This window comes from Macrobrachium rosenbergii, chromosome 29 (assembly GCF_040412425.1).
Source record: "Macrobrachium rosenbergii isolate ZJJX-2024 chromosome 29, ASM4041242v1, whole genome shotgun sequence".
NCBI classification, from domain to species: Eukaryota; Metazoa; Arthropoda; class Malacostraca; order Decapoda; family Palaemonidae; genus Macrobrachium; species Macrobrachium rosenbergii.
Genome location: NC_089769.1, coordinates 20,930,235 through 20,946,269, shown reverse-complemented (window position 1 = coordinate 20,946,269; position 16,035 = coordinate 20,930,235). Strand labels below are relative to the sequence as shown.

Below are 16,035 nucleotides of genomic sequence, written 5' to 3'. Positions count from 1 at the left end.
GAGCCAGGTACAGGAGCAGGTGGTGCAGCTGGAGAACTGGTAATAGGGGACTTTGAAGGCACAGCAACAACAAGATTATTATTATTAAAATAGTTTAACCAGACCACTGAGCTGGCTATCAGCTCTCGTAGGGCTGGCCCGAAGGATTAGGATGGAATGACAAGTCTAGGCTAGAAGCCTAGCACTGGGACCTACTAGGTCACTTGAGCAACAACAAGAACATCAATACAGTAAACCCCCCTTATTAGCTGGGGATGCATACCACACCGCCCCCGTGAATAGCTAAAATCCACGAATACTTAAAACCCCTCTAAAAACACTTAAAACTACCTATTTTGATAGTTTAAAAAAAAAAAACTAAAAATGCTTATACCCAAGTATTTTAATAGTTTTATCACAAAAAGTGCATTTAGTCATGAAAATGATATATAAATACAGTAATTAGTGAATATTTTGAGTGAAAAATACCGTGAATGGGCAAATTTTCTGCGAATAATTTGTATACACATTCCACAGAGAAATCCGGGAATAGTGAGATTGTGAATACGGGGGGTTTACTGTATTACTAGGAGACCTAGCAGTCCTGGCTAGCTCTCACTCCTACTAGCAATAGCCTTTCTCTTTCTGTCCCTTTCCAATTTAGCAAGATGAGAATTTAAAACCCTCCATTCTTTTGATCCCAGTCTTCACATTCAATACAAGATAATTCAGCAGAACATACTTGCCCCCTGCAGTCTGTGCAGATACTTCTCTTTAGTTAATCTCATACTGCAGCCTCTGCTGCAATAACGAATACTAGTCGCGCTTGAGTCAGACACAGTAAGAAACAAGTCGACTAACTAAGGTCTTAATCTTGAAAAAATTAGCCTCAGCTGTCAGAGAAACTGTCACAATCTTGAAAAATTGGTCTCCAAAGAAAACCTATAACTATCTAAATTGCCGAAAGCTACCAAGAAGTAATTATACTTCACCAATTGGCAAAAAACCATCAACCAGAAAAGTAAAAGAATTCAAAATCAGCTGACTGCTCACAACCTTTGTTTTTAGCCGGCAGAAACAAACTGAAGCTCTCAGCTGAGGTGTCCCTCTCTTCCCCAAAAGTGGGCGGGGCCAGTTACCTAAACAAAACAAAAGAATCACTACCGTGAATTTCAATTTTTTTTTTTATACGAAAAATCTCCATCCTGAAATGCATTTATGGGAACTAAAATCCCCATGAATTAAGAAAGGGGGAGGGAGCTGAATGACCAAAGCCTAAATATCATTTAAAGTAAATGTAGATATGCGGGATAGGTCACGGGAGCAAACGGTAATCTCACATTCGAAGCAAACAAAAACAGCAACTGCTTGAGGGTCAGTGTTAAAAGGAACAATGGAATGTTGCCGAGATTTAGCAATTATTATTGCAACACCTCCATGATTATTTTCTATTCCCAGTCAATTTACTCTATGACTGGGTTTGCAATGTATTCACACCTAGGATTTGCATAAAGTCTCTTGAGTCTAAAATTAGGGAGATTTGAATCATCATAGACCTCTGAAGAAGGCAGTGGCTTCTCTTGCACACTTGGTTTTCCTAGTTAGGAGCTTGATTTATTATCACTCCTCAGTCTTAAAACAAGATTCAGGGACCTTGGTAACTGTTTATTAGCCTTCCTCCATAGATGGTGGGAAGCAGCTAGGAAATTTTCCTTACTGGGTTTATGATTGGCCACATGCAAAAATGAACTTGGAGCTATCTTTCACAATATTCATATGAGATATGCCTTTGAAAATACTCAGTATATAATCCGATTCATCTTCACTGAGACTTAGTGTTGAATAACTTGGTATGCCATAGTGAATCTAAAACAATATTACTACCCACTGGGGTTACAGCTTCTGGAAGCAGAATTTGCAGTCTTGAAAGTGACACAGCAGTCATAAAAACAGATTAATTCCTTCCACATGACTGATCCATTTCATAAAATTATGCAAAAAAACTCAAAGTTAGCTTTCTCACTCACATTTACAACACCAGGTTTTTTACCACTCTGGTGTTCCAGTTGCCTTACTGAGGATACTAGCAGACTCATTCACCTCAAAAAAAAAAAGGAAGGAGGATTCAAGTGTGATTATGCCAGATCCTTCCTTAACAGGAATATCCCTTACCTTACATGGACTGAAACAGACTGTATTAGGGCATTGTCAGGAAGGTGCAGAGGTCGTCAATTGTGTTGAGGGGTCATGAGGTCCAAGGGTAAATAGTTTTGCAGTAATATCCATGTAAAATTAAATGGAAAGAAAAAGAACTGTCTGAAAAATGAAAAAGGGAAGCTATTAGCCTTTCATGCAGTCCATTCCTTACCCAATGACACCAGTGAGAGCTAACTCCCATATGTTCACTCCATACCCTACTCCTGGGGGATGGCACTAAATGATTACAGTCCTCTGGCTCAAGTGTATGCCAAACCAGCTTAATGGGACTGAGCGTTATGTACACATATACATTCCTACTCTAATCATCTTGATGGCCAAACTGGACCAAATGCTTAGAGTCCTACTCCATGAACCAACCAACCCCTGGAATCCAATGGCTAGTTCTGAGGTATAGTCCTGCCCTTGAGACACCATTATTGGGTGTGGACGAGGCCACCATATCTCCCACTATTGGCCCTGAAGATGAACAACAATCCCAGCAATCTTATCCCTTCTCAAAAATCTATAAAGTGAAAAAGAGGAGGCAGAGAGGCTTGAAAGATAAAAGTGGATTAAAGGAAACTGAGGGGAAGAAATTAAAGTACAACACGAGGAAAACCTCACAGTTGCATTAAGAAACAATTGTTAGGAGAAAGTGGAAAATAAGATAGTAGAAAGACGATATGAACAGAGGCAGAGTAAAAGGAATAGAAAGGGCTTGCAGCTAGGGGCTAAATGGATTCTGCAAGAAACCTTACATTGCCTGGAGTGCACCATGTAAGGTGCACTGACAGCACTACCCGGCTACAGGGACAAGAACTGTCCCACACAGTGTAAAAAAAGTGGTCGAGAGGAGAGAAATGAAGAAGCTTCTATGAGGAGAGAAATAAAGACGCTTCTATGAGCTAAAATTATTCCTTAAATTGAGGTATCAAAGCCTGACAAAAAAAAAAAGACGGCATCAGCTAGGAAGGAGAATTCTTAGAGAAAAAATTTCCCTACTCTCTTTTTAGCACTTTCCTCATCTTCCTAGGCTAATTCCCCCTCCACTCTCTGATTCAATGCCCATAAAGCAGGGCAAAGGATCAAGTAGCAAAGAATTCAGGTTATATTCTTGTAGGAACAAATCCTTGTCTATTAGTACTTGGCAACATAAAGAATACTAAAAAGTTACTCTAGAAACATTACAGTACTAACCGTCTCAGCATGGAAAACGTCATCTGACCACTGCCACTCCAGCTGCTCTCCTTCTTCGTAATCAGTCAGCTCAGCAGTGAACCATATCGGAATATCTAACGATGCAGGACCAGTGCTAGTCAGCAATAAATTTGAATCTGAAAAATAAAGAAAATATACATTATGATAAAAATTCAGTTTTTAATCTAGCACACTAGTATTCCATCACTGTACTTGCTGATATATGAAAATGGAACACTGTCAAAATGATATTTTTATGATAAAATAAAGTTTTGTACATACTTACCCGGCAGATATATACTTAGCTATAGTCTCCGACGTTCCCGACAGAAATTCAAATTTCGCAGCACACGCGACAGGTAGGTCAGGTGATCTACCATACCCGCCGCTGGGTGGCGGGAATAGGAACCATTCCCGTTTTCTAATCAGATTTTCTCTTCCAACTGTCTCCTGAGGGGAGGCTGGGAGGGCCCTTCGTATATATCTGCCGGGTAAGTATGTACAAAACTTTATTTTATCATAAAAATATCATTTTTTACATGCAACTTACCCGTCAGATATATACTTAGCTGATTGGCACCCTTGGAGGAGGGCAAGAGACAGCTAATAACTAAAAAACGGGAAAACAACATATGTTGTAGGATAAACAAAAACCCTGGTTCTTACCTGATTGGGCAGAAGACTTCATGGATACTGTCTATGAGTCTGCATGCCTCAAGAGCTTCAGCGAGGAAGAGACCTATGACTGACAGCCCTTCTGGATCATATCAATGGGGGAAGACCCACTTACATGACAGAGCCTGTTATGGATCGTGTCAATGGGGATTAACCCACTTACAAGACAGAGCCCTCTACCTGAATCATATCAATGGGGGCTATCCCTCTTACATGACAGAGCTAGGTAATAATAAAACTACAAGGAGCTAACAACCAAACCCGACCACCTGACCAAGCCTAACCTTGTTAGTGATACGAGATGAAAGAGAGAGTATCTCCACACTCTCTTCCAGCCGACCATAAAAACACAACCACGCATTAAGAGAAACAACCAAATAGCTAGACTAAAAAGGATTAGCTTCAGCTCCTTGACCCAGCAGTGAGGGGGCGGATACGTAAGCTCTAGAGAGAAGCACTTCTCATACGTAACACCAACATCTCTCAAATAATGAGAAGCAAACACTGAGTTACATCTCCAGTATGTAGAGTCCACAATAGACTGGAGGGACCAAGACTTGTGGAAAGCCTGAGAAGTAGCTATGGCTCTCACCTCATGAGCATTCACTCTTAGGAGATGTAAATGTTCGTCTTTGCAAGAAAGATGAGCCTCCTTGATAACATCTTTAATGAAGAAAGCCTGGGCGTTCTTAGACATTGCTCTTGAAGGATCCTTGACAGAGCACCAAAGACTTTCAGTGTTACCTCCGAGCTGTTTCTTTTTCTCCAGATAACATCTAGGGCTTCTTACTGGACAGAGAGTGTGCTCTAGCTCCTGTCCTGAAATAGTGGAGAGTCCCTTGACCTCAAAACTCCTAGGCCAAGGTTTTGAAGGGTTCTCGTTCTTTGCTAAGAAGAGAGGCTTAAAGGAGCAGATCGCAGAGTCCTTCTTAAAGCCGACTGAACCTTCCAAAGCCTGTAATTCGCTCAATCTTTTAGCAGATGCAAGAGCAAAAAGAAACGATTTCCTGGTTAAATCCCTGAAAGAGGCAGATCGAGGAGGCTCAAATTTATCAGACATTAAGAATCTTAAGACCACGTCCAAATTCCAGCTGGGAGGTCTAGGGGACTTGTTTTTAGACGTCTCAAAAGACCTTATAAGGTCGTGAAGGTCCTTATTATCGGAGATGTTAAGACCTCTATGTCTAAAAACTGAGGAAAGCATGCTTCTATATCCCTTGATGGTAGAAACCGCCAGGTTACACTGTTCCCTTAGATAAAGAAGGAAATCCGCTATCTCCATTACAGAGGTACTGGAAGAGGACACTTTCTGAGCTCGACACCATCTCCTATAGACTTCCCACTTCGACTGGTAGAGGCGCAAGGTAGAGGATCTTCTGGCTCTGGCGATAGCCTCGCAGCCTTTCTCGCTGAAAATCATCGCTCTAACCAGTCCTTCGACAGTCTGAAGGCAGTTAGGTTTAGAGCGGGAAGGTTCTTGTGATATCTGTCGAAGTGGGGCTGTTTGAGAAGATCGCTCCTGAGAGGGAGCGACCTGGGAAAGTCGAAAGTCTATCATCCATTCCAGTACCTCTGTGAACCAGTCTCGGGATGGCCAAAAGGGAGCGATCAGGGTGAGCTTGGTGCCCTTTGAAGAAGCAAACTTTCTTATCACCTCCCCTAGAATCTTGAACGGGGAAAAGCATAACCGTCTAGACCTTCCCAATCTAGGAGAAGGCTTAAAAGGTTTGCTACTGCTCTGGGGTCCGAGATTGGGGAGCAGTAGTTCTCCAATCTCTTGTTCCAATGGGTGGCGAAGAGGTCGATATGAGGTCTCCCCACAGGAACCATAGCCTTTCGCCAAACCTCTTGATGTAGAGACCATTCCATGGGAAGAACCTGGTCTTTCCTGCTGAGCAGATCCGCTCTCACATTCCTTTTCCCTGAACAAATCTGGTGAGGAGAACGATCCTTCCTCTCCCCACCCATAACAGAAGGCTCCTTGCTGCACTTGCAGGGAGAAGGAATGAGTCCCTCCTGCTTCCTGATATAAGCCAGGGCTGTGGTGTTGTCTGAATTGACAAGGACTACTGACCCCTTGACCAGAAGTTCGAATCGGATGAGAACTAGATGAATGGCTACTAGCTCCTTCTTGTTGATGTGCCAGGACCCTGATCTGTCCCAGGTGCCTGACACTTCCCGAGCCTAGTGTTGCTCCCCAACCCGACTCCAAAGCGTCTGAGAACAACACTAGGTGAGGGTTCGGCGGTTGCAGAGGAATTCCTAGACCCAGTTTCTGGGGTCTAACCACCAACGGAGATGTTCCTTTCTTGATTTGTGATCTGAAAGGAGTCTGACAACTCTTGGGACTTCCGATCCCAAGATCTCTTTCAGGAAGAACTGTAGAGGTCTTAGGTGAAGCCTTCCTAAAGAAACGAACTGTTCCAGCGAGGAAATGGTCCCCAGCAGACTCATCCATTCCAGACTTGAACATCTGTCTTTCCCTAGAAAGTCTGTCACCTTTTGAAGGCAGCGTTCCCTTCTTTCCAGGGAGGGAAACGGCTCAAAACCCCGAGAATCCATCAGAATCCCCAGGTAGACAATTTCCTGCTGAGGAATCATCTGAGACTTCTCGAGGTTCACAAGAAGTCCTAGAGACTGAACCAGTTTTAAACAAATGCTAGAAAGGTCCTCCAGACAATGGTTTTCGAATTGGCCCGGGAATTAGCCAGTCTTTTTCGAGATACAAGGAAATCCTCACCCCCTCCAAATGCAACCAGTGAGCTACATTCCTGAGAATGGTCGTGAACACTTGGGGAGCTGTGGAAAGTCAAAGCACAGAGCCCTGAACTGAAAGGTTCTTCCTGTCTACCATGAACCTTAGGAACTTCCTGGAGGAAGGATGGATGGGAACGTGGAAGTAAGCATCCTGAAGGTCCAGGGACCCCATCCAATCTCCTGACTAAAGTGACAACAGAACAGAGGACGTCGTCTCCATAGAGAACTTCTTCTTGATGACCTAACGAGTTCAGGAGCTCACATCCAAGACCGGTCTCCACCCTCCTGAAGTTTTGGCACTAGAAAAAGCCGATTGTAAAATCCCGGGAGTGAAGATCTTGCACGGTTCTATGGCAGCCTTTGCTAGCATTTGCTCGACGGCTAGCAGAAGGGCTTGCCTCCGCACAGGATCCTTGTATCTCGCTGATAACTCCTCGGAGTTGTTGTCAAGGAGGCTTGAGATGAAGGAATGAGGTAACCCTTCCTCCAAGAAAGAGAGGGACCATTCGTCCGCCCCCTTCTGTGCCCAGGCTTTGGCGAACTTCAGAAGTCTGGCACCTACTGGCGTCTGGAGGACTTGCTTCTCACTTGGACTTCCTGGCAGGGAGTCCTAAAGGTCTTGATCTTCTTTCAGGTCGCTTCCTGATAGACCTGGATCCTCGAAAGGGCTCCTGACTTGGGGCCTTCTCCTTCTTAGCAAGGGAGCAGTAGGTCTCATCCTCTTAGACGACTGCGCTAGCAGATCCTGAGAAGCTTTCTCAGACAAAGAACAGAGACCTCCTTAACAGTCTCTTGCGGGAAAAGATGGCTTGACAGCGGAGCGTATAAGAGGAAGACCTCTGGAGAGGAGAAACCTGGGATTTGGACAGGAAAGCACTGAAGACTGATCTCTTCTTAAGCAGGCCAGAGCCGAACAGGGAAGCGATCTCCATAGAGCCGTCCTTAACAGCCTTGTCCAAGCAAGACAACACACTGCTGAGGTCCTCCATACTGACCGAGTCCTCTTCAAGACTACTCTTAGCTAAGGGAGAGAAGAGACCAGTCCATAAAGTTAAAAACTTCCAGAACCTGGAAAAGGCCCTTGAGGAAATGATCCAATTCACAAAGTCCCCAAGAAGCCTTGGCCGAATTAAGGGAGAGTCTTCTGGAAGAATCCATTTAGACCGAAGAGAAGTCTGAGCCAGCCGATGAGGGGAGGGCTAACCCCATTGGTTCCTTAGTCTCGTACCACATTCCCGCTCTGCCCGAAAGTCTAGAGGGAGGCAAGGAGAAGACAGTCTTGCCGGCATCCTTCTTCGAAGAGAGCCACTCTCCGAAGCCTTTAAGCGCTTTCTTCATCGAGATCGTCGGTCGCATTTTAACCAAAGAGGAAGACTTCGAGGCCTTGGTGCTCGAAAGCATGGAGCCAGGAGAAGGAGGAGAAGCAGGCTTGAAGGGATTCTCCATACTCCTGAACCAGCAAAGCTGTCAACCTCTTGTAATCAGAAACGTTGATATCCTTGGGGATTAGGTCCTCCGATAACACTTCCAGGCCTGAAGGAGGAGGAGAACGTTTGGAAATAGAAGGGCACTTGCCAGAAGAAGAGCGCCTAGAAGGAGAAGAGCCTTTGTCCACTGAAGAACGACCATTCGGAGAGCGCCTGCTAGATGACTGGCGCTGACAGGAGAAGAGGCTCGAATGGTAGAGGAGCCCTTGCTGGGAGAGCGGGCGCCTACCAAAAGGGAGGGAGGCTGGCGAGGAGCTTCCACCATAAAGGCGAAGAACGAGACTGACGAGAAGAGCGTTTCACTGGGAGAAAGCATCTCCAACAGGAGAAGACCGACGACTTATAAGGCGCCGGCGCCTGGGAGGAGAGGCGCTATCCGCCCGACGAGCGCCTAGGAGAGAAGCGCCTACAAGGAGAGGAGCGCCTACCAGGGAGGAGCGCCTGCTGCTGGAGGGGGCGCTTAACAGGAGAAGAACGCTTTCACAGAAGATGACTTGCTGGGAGAAGAGTGTCTCTTGGAGGACTTGATCGGAAGAGAGGCATCCTTCCTACGAGAAGAGCTCTTTGATAAAGAGCCAGCCAGAGCAGCGAGCTGAGCCTGGAGGCCCAACAGGATCTGCTTGGTGGACTCCTGACCACCAGAAGAAGAGGAGGGAGATCTTGAGTTCTCTTCTTTGCAACGGAGAACCCTCAGGAAAGCGCTCAGGGCTGGAGTCCAAAGCGTCTCCTCTAGGAGCCTTCCAAGTCCTCTTCAAAGGCGCGACTCCTCAGCCGAACTCCAACCATTTGGGTGAAGAAGAAGCAGAAGACGAGAAACACTTCTTCAAGATCCCTTTTCTCATGGCGATCTAAGGCAGCCTGGGACGCGTCAACAGGCGCTGCCGAAGGGACGCCTGACTCGTTGGGGAGCTCTTCATCCCCCCTTGCGGCTGTCGACATTCCTCCTCCACTGGGTCTGGGAGTTTGGAAGAGGTCTAGGCCTAGGAGCGATGCAGAGCCGGTCAGACGCCCCCTCCACTACACTGGGGACACTACACACATCATTATCACTTCTCACTTTCTTTTCCTCCAAAGCACGCATCTGCAACTGCATCTTGCGGATCGTGGCCTTCATTGCAGCCATCTCCGAGGACGAATCCACAGGTTCGATTGAAGGGTGAAGGAGCTGAAACAACAGGAGTGACAGGCGAATCTGGAAGAGTGTTAGGTTCTAATTCTACCTCCTTAGAAAGAGACCTACTTGAGCTTCTAGAAGAAGCCTTCCTAACTCTATCCTTCTCCAACTTTATGTACATAAGAGTTCAAAGCTTTCCATTCCAGATCAGTGAGATTCTCGCATTCAACACAAGTGTTCTCAATCGAGCAATCATTCCCCTACACCTCGAACACACAGTATGAGGATCTAGAAGCTTTATCCGGAAGTCTCACCTTACAATCAGACCTAACACACACACGAAACACTGGTGCAACACTCTGATCAGACATTCTTACAGAAAATACCAAAGCCAAAATCAAAATCAATCCACAAAAGCGTATGCCAAGCCAAAGATCCAATACGTCACCAAAGGTCAGTCCAAAATAATCCTCAGCAAGCGAAAAATGAAAATCTAAGCAGGAGGAACCAACAACAGATGTTGCCGGAACCAGTGACAGAGAAAATCTGATTAGAAAACGGAATGGTTCCTATTCCCGCCACCCAGCGGCGGGTATGGTAGATCACCTGACCTACCTGTCGCGTGTGCCGCGAAATTTGAATTTCTGTCGGGAACGTCGGAGACTATAGCTAAGTATATATCTGACGGGTAAGTTGCATGTACAAAAATTAAATTTCCTTGTAATCAAACTTAACTTGCAGCTCCGTCTTACTAGCTCTGGTTATTTTTGGCCTGCAAAGCAATACAGTACAGCATACAAGTTGAGGAAGAGGATTCCTTGTGAAACAATGACTTGTGTCTATAAACAATAATAATATAGTAAATTTTAAAGTAATTTGTATTTTTCTGCACTCCACTTTGCCTTTAGGCCCAGGTATCAGAATGAGGGGTGGCTGAGGTGGGCCGTAAATGTAAACACCTTCAGATTTGTGTAAAGAAAAATTGCAGATTTTAAAGTAACCACTTGTATTTTTCCTAACATACAAACCTGAAGGTATTTACATAGATTCTGCTTGCAAATGCAAGCTGGAACAGCTGTTAACCTTCAAACAAGGTCGTTAGCTACTAATGGTAGAAAGGAAGCCCGGCCCACTTGTTGGTCTGCACTCCACTTTGCTTTTCAGCCCAGGTATCAGAATGAGGGGTGGCTGAGGTGGGCAGTAAATGTTAAGACCTTTAGGTCTGTATGTTAGGAAAAATACAAATTACTTTAAAATTTGCAATTTGTTCCTACACAAATAGTGTACAAACCTTCAGTTTTTACATAGGAGACTTACCCATTGGAGGATGGAATCTGAGTAAATCTCTGAACCAACTGAAGTTCTACCAATCTGGCAATCTCTTCCGGGCCTTGAAGAGCTGAGGAAGGAGTCCCATGCCTCTGGCATGTTGAACATATGGGATGTTCAACTGCCAGACTTCCGGGCTTGAATTAATGAGTTTGTGTCATTACTCAAAAAAAAAAAAAAAAAAAAAAAAAAAAAATTGGATGAACCTATAGAGTTGGAGACAATAAAATGCTAATAAAACCAAAAGGTTTGTTATATTCTCAACCCCTCTCTCCTCAGGCTAGAGACAGGAGGAGGACTTGCGTCTAACAATCTACAATATATTACTACATACAGGGAACTGTTATCTAGACTCACCCGCACAACACGCCAGTCCAGCATGTGGCGACTTGCTACCTGCCTCTCTGCCCTACAAGAGAGAAAGGTAAAAGAGGAAAGGGAAGAGGCCAGTCACTCACTCACATTCTCACTTACTTACCGTACACCTTTGACGAGATGCTACCTGTCCCTCTAGGGGAGCCGGGTGAGCTACACAACATGTTCATCATCATCATTATATCTTATCACGCCAATATTGTATCCACTGCATAGCAGCCTGATTGCATTCGTAGAGGTCCAAATCTGTACAGATTGGCCCATGTTCACACCCACCAAGTATGTGATTCATTGTCTGGACGGGATGACCACATGGGCACTCAGCAGAGGGGAGGCAAGTAGTAAACCTTCTCATGGTGCCCCTGTTAATCCTGATGGAGACCAATTACTACACAACGCACAACACCTGAATCTTTTGCGGGGTGGTAAAAGGACACAACATGTTGAGCAGCCACAACAAAACCCAAGGAAAATGTGTCCAAGAACAACATCCCGAAGGTGGAAAAACATGAATGTTGGGACCACACTCCTGCCCGTAATACCTGTAGAACCAACAGGTTCTTCTGAAATGCGAGGGACGAGCCAATGCCCCTAACCTCATGAGCTCTTACTCAGAATGCCTTCCTGTCTACCCTGTCAGACGTAGAGTAAGCTTGTTTGATTGTCTCACGAAGCCTGAAGAAATTGTGTTCTTGGACACCTCTTTCCAAGTTCGACCAGTCCTGGAGCATCGCATCCGTTGCCCACGCGAGAGGGTCCAGGGTGGAGAGCAATACAAAGGAAGTCGGTGATTCTTCAACACTGCAAATAGATCTATTGACGGCTTTCCCCACCATTTCCACAGGTCGGTGCATACCTGCGGATTCAGTGTCCATTCCGTGGGCAGGACCTGTTTGCAAAGACTTAATTCGTCCACTATGACATTGAGTTTGCCCTGTATAAAGTGGGTAACAGTCTTGTTTTGATTTCCTTGCGCCCAGATAACAAGTACTTTGGTCGTCTGATACAGTGAGAAGGAGTGGGTCCCTCCCTGATTCTTTATGTAGGCCAGAGCTGACGTATTGTCCGAGTGGACTATGACTGTGGATTTGTAGGCCGCTGTTGAGAAATGTTGAAGGGCTAAGTGTATTGCCTTCAGCTCCTTCACGTTGATATGAAGCTCTCTCTCGGGCAGCGACTATGTCCCTGACACTTTGTTGTTTTCTAGGAGGGCCCACAAACCCAGATCTGATGCGTCTGAGTATAATGTGAGGTTGGGGCTCAGAGGATGTAGAGATTTCCCTTCTGCAAACCTTCCTGTTACAAGCCACCACCGAAGGTCCTCTTTGATTGGGAAAACAAACTAGTCCGGGAGAAACTTCCTCTGCCAACTGGCTTTTGTAAAGAACTGTAGCACTCTTGTGTGAAGTCTCCCTAAAGGAACGAACTTTTCTATGGATGAGAGAGTTCCCAGCAAACTCATCCATTCGTTGGCCGAGCATGACGGGAGAAAGAGGAACTTCTGAACTGTCTGAATGCAGTCTTTTATTCTCTTGTCGGATGGAAAAGCCCAAAAATCCAAAGAGTTGATCTTCATTCCCAAATAAAGAATTGACTGACTCGGGACTAACTGGGATTTGTCTAGGTTTATCAGTAGGCCCAACTCTTGGGCTAACACAAGAGTCGTCTTTAGGTCCTCCGTGCAACTTGATTCCGAGGGGGAGCACAGGAGCCAGTCATCTAAATAGAGATAAATGTTGATCCCCATGAGATGTAGCCATTTTGCCAATGGGGCGAGGACACGAGTGAAAACTTGAGGGGCTGTCGAAAATTCAAAGCACAGAGCTCGAAACTGGAAGACCTTGTCCTGGAACACAAACCGTAGATATTTCTTGGTCTCTGGGTGGACTGGAACGTGGAAATATGCGTCCTGCATGTCTATGGTTGCCATCCAATCCCCTTGACGGATGGAAGACAGAAGTGAGTGGGTTGTTTCCATTTTGAATTTCGTAGTCTGGATAGAGAAATTCAGAGCGCTGACATCCAGGACAGGTCTCCAACCTCCCGATGATTTTGGGGAGACGAATGATCGCTTTATCCACGCATGAGAGCACTCCCAGCCAATCTGTAGCGAAGTTATCTTGGAGAGAAGTGTAATCTTCTATTTTCCTCGCTAAGGCGCTGACAATCCAGTCAAGAAAACTTAAGATCTTGAAGACCTTAAAGATGTCCTTAGTCAAATGCTCGAGTTCTGAAGTGGTAAATAAAATCTTGGATGAGGAGAAGGCAGATCTCTGAGACGAGTCAATTAAACTGGAGAAATACCCTTCGGAGGAGGCAGTAACTCCCAGAGACGGCACTTCCCCAGTCGCAGGATAAGTATCTCCTCTTGGATAAGCGAGAAGGAGGAGTGCAGAATACCGCTTTCCCCGTATTCCTCTTTTCTGCCAACCAGCTCTCAATGCTTGACAGAGTTTTCTTTGACGACGACAATAGCACCATCTCAGGCAGCCTAGAAGCTTCCGTAGGCTGTCTCATCACAAAGGAGGAACCCAGCGAAGAGGGAATCACTGGGGAAAAGAAGTCCAGGAAGCAAAACAAGAGGTATTTCAAAAGAGAAGCGTAGGCTGAAACAGGCTGATCCTGATCTACATCCTCTTCTGCAGACGAATGGGTGAGAGAGTCAAATCCTCGGGCTCCTGAGACACTGTCGGTTTACGTAAAAAGTTAAGTATACCTTAGTTTAACCAGACCACTGAGCTGATTAACAGCTCTCCTAGGGCTGGCCCGAAGAATTAGACTTATTTTACGTGGCTAAGAACCAACTGGTTACCTAGCAACGGGACCTACAGCTTATTGTGGAATCCGAACCACATTATACCGAGAAATGAATTTCTATCACCAGAAATAAATTCCTCTAATTCTTCATTGGCTGATCGGAGACTTGAACTCAGGCCTAGAAGAGTGCTAGCCGAGAACTCTACCAACTCGTCCAACGAGGAACGTCGGTTTACGTAAAAGATCAATAATACTGTCTAAGCGTTGTTTAATCGGTTCCAAAGCTGGATCCTGAACTGGACGGACAGTGGAGTGTGGTGCCGGATGCCTAGGTGAATTTGGCATCAAGCTTGGAAGGGAGCGATCACACACTGATGACCATGCGCGAACTACGTGTTGATCTGGTTCCACAGGCGCAACGGATCCTCTAGATCCCACTGTGTGCTTGGATCCCTTGGATCCCACTAAGCACTTGGATCCCGCAGATCCCACTTGATGAATGGATCCCTCAGATCCCACTGGACCAATGGATCCCTCAGATCCCACTAGATGAATGGATCCCTCGGATCCCACTGGACGAATGGATCCCTCGGATCCCGATGGATGTCTGGATACCTCAGATCCCACTAAATATCTGGATCCTGATCCCACTGATCCCACTAGATACTTGGATCCTCCAGATCCCACTAAACTGTATCCTTCTGGATGCCCGGATCCCTTGGACCCTAAAGCATGATCTCCGTGTTTCTTAGAGATCCGCTTGGGCAACAAAAACTGACGCTCTGACACAGACACTACGGGCGGCACATTAGATGGATCATCCCAAAAACTACATGAAGGTTTGGGTCTCAGATCCCAATCTCTGTTCTGCTCGCACAGGATCAGAAATTCAGACTAAGCCGCAGATCTCACCCTTTTTTAATGGCCTGGATGCACTTTTGAAGCACCAGCCGCACTTCTGACTCACTCTGTACTTGGATTCGTCGGATCCCAAATCCGAATCACTCGCCGAAAGGGCATGAACCCCAATATGGACGCCTTTCCAGTGGCTGTCCGCCGAGTCCTGGGAATCTCGAACAACAGGCTCGGTTGAGGGGGCAACTAACCGTGGGCAAACCCCACCGACTTCCCAGGGACTTACGGTTTGCCTCCTCCCAGGTTATGGAGCATCGGTGGGACGAGTAGCCACCTCCTCCACTGACACAATACTTGCACTAATCTTATTCATAAAGCCCCTCATTGAAGCCCCTATCTGAGCTACAGTGTTAACTAAGAGACCAAATTTCTGGTCCATTCTGGCTTCCAGACTGGAGATGGCATTGGTTTCAGAAGTTTGGAAGTTGGATAAAGGAGTCACAGGTAAAGTCGGAGGACTGGTGATAGGGGAAAATGCAGATATGGGAGTTGGAAGGTCATGCAAAATAGGAGAACCCTGACTAACTGAATTCTTAATTTCAGCCTTAGCCGCCACTCTCCTACGTCTGTTACTCTCAAGTTTATTTAAGTAACTAGTTAAAGTCTTCCATTTCCCGATCCCATTCTATGCATTCGTCACAAGTCAAGACTGAAGAGTAAGTTTGTCCTCTACATTGACAACAAATGGTATGAGAGTCATAATTGATAGAAGTGAGTTTGGTATTACAGCCTTTGCTGCAAAACCTACTGCTAGCAGAACTAGAGTCAGACATTTTCATGAAAAGCAAAAGTCCAGGCTAAATAAGCTAATACAATTAGCGCAATTGCTACCAAGACACGGAATACTTCACCAAAAACGATGAAAACCATCCAGCCAATTATACTAAGACAATGAAAGCTGAAGTCAACAACCATGTTAAGCTGTCAACCGGCAGAAACGAAATTGGGCTCGTTAGTAGTGTTTTACCTATCCTTCCCTGAAAGTGGGCGGGGCGAGTTACCTACACCAAAATATTGGAACTCTACCGTGAATTTTCAAATTTAAGCTGCCGATAAATGAAATTTAACAGCTATGTAGTTACTTATATAAAAACCACAACCCAACCACGGGGAGTGGTGGGTGCCCCTGGTACATTGTAACCCCCCAGCTCCTGCAAAATCGACACCTCCCCAAGGTGACGAGATAGTAGGAGAAAATCCTAAGCTTCCTTCTGCAATACTATCCAGTCACTAATATTGATTGCAAGGTAC

At 45.6% G+C, this 16,035-nt stretch overlaps 1 protein-coding gene across 4 annotated transcripts in view; it reads right to left on the bottom strand.

The window, feature by feature from the left end:
- LOC136854657 (uncharacterized) overlaps window positions 1-16,035 on the bottom strand; it is a 94,928-nt gene that overhangs the window by 75,169 nt on the left and 3,724 nt on the right. For all 4 annotated transcript variants that reach the window (XR_010857757.1, XR_010857756.1, XM_067131236.1 and 1 more), the window contains exon 2: window positions 3,376-3,512. Coding sequence is in view for 2 of the 4 variants with exons in the window: in XM_067131236.1 (XP_066987337.1) it covers window positions 3,376-3,512 (137 nt within the window). In the remaining 2 variants the exon portion in view is untranslated. The remainder of the gene's footprint in view (window positions 1-3,375; window positions 3,513-16,035) is intronic.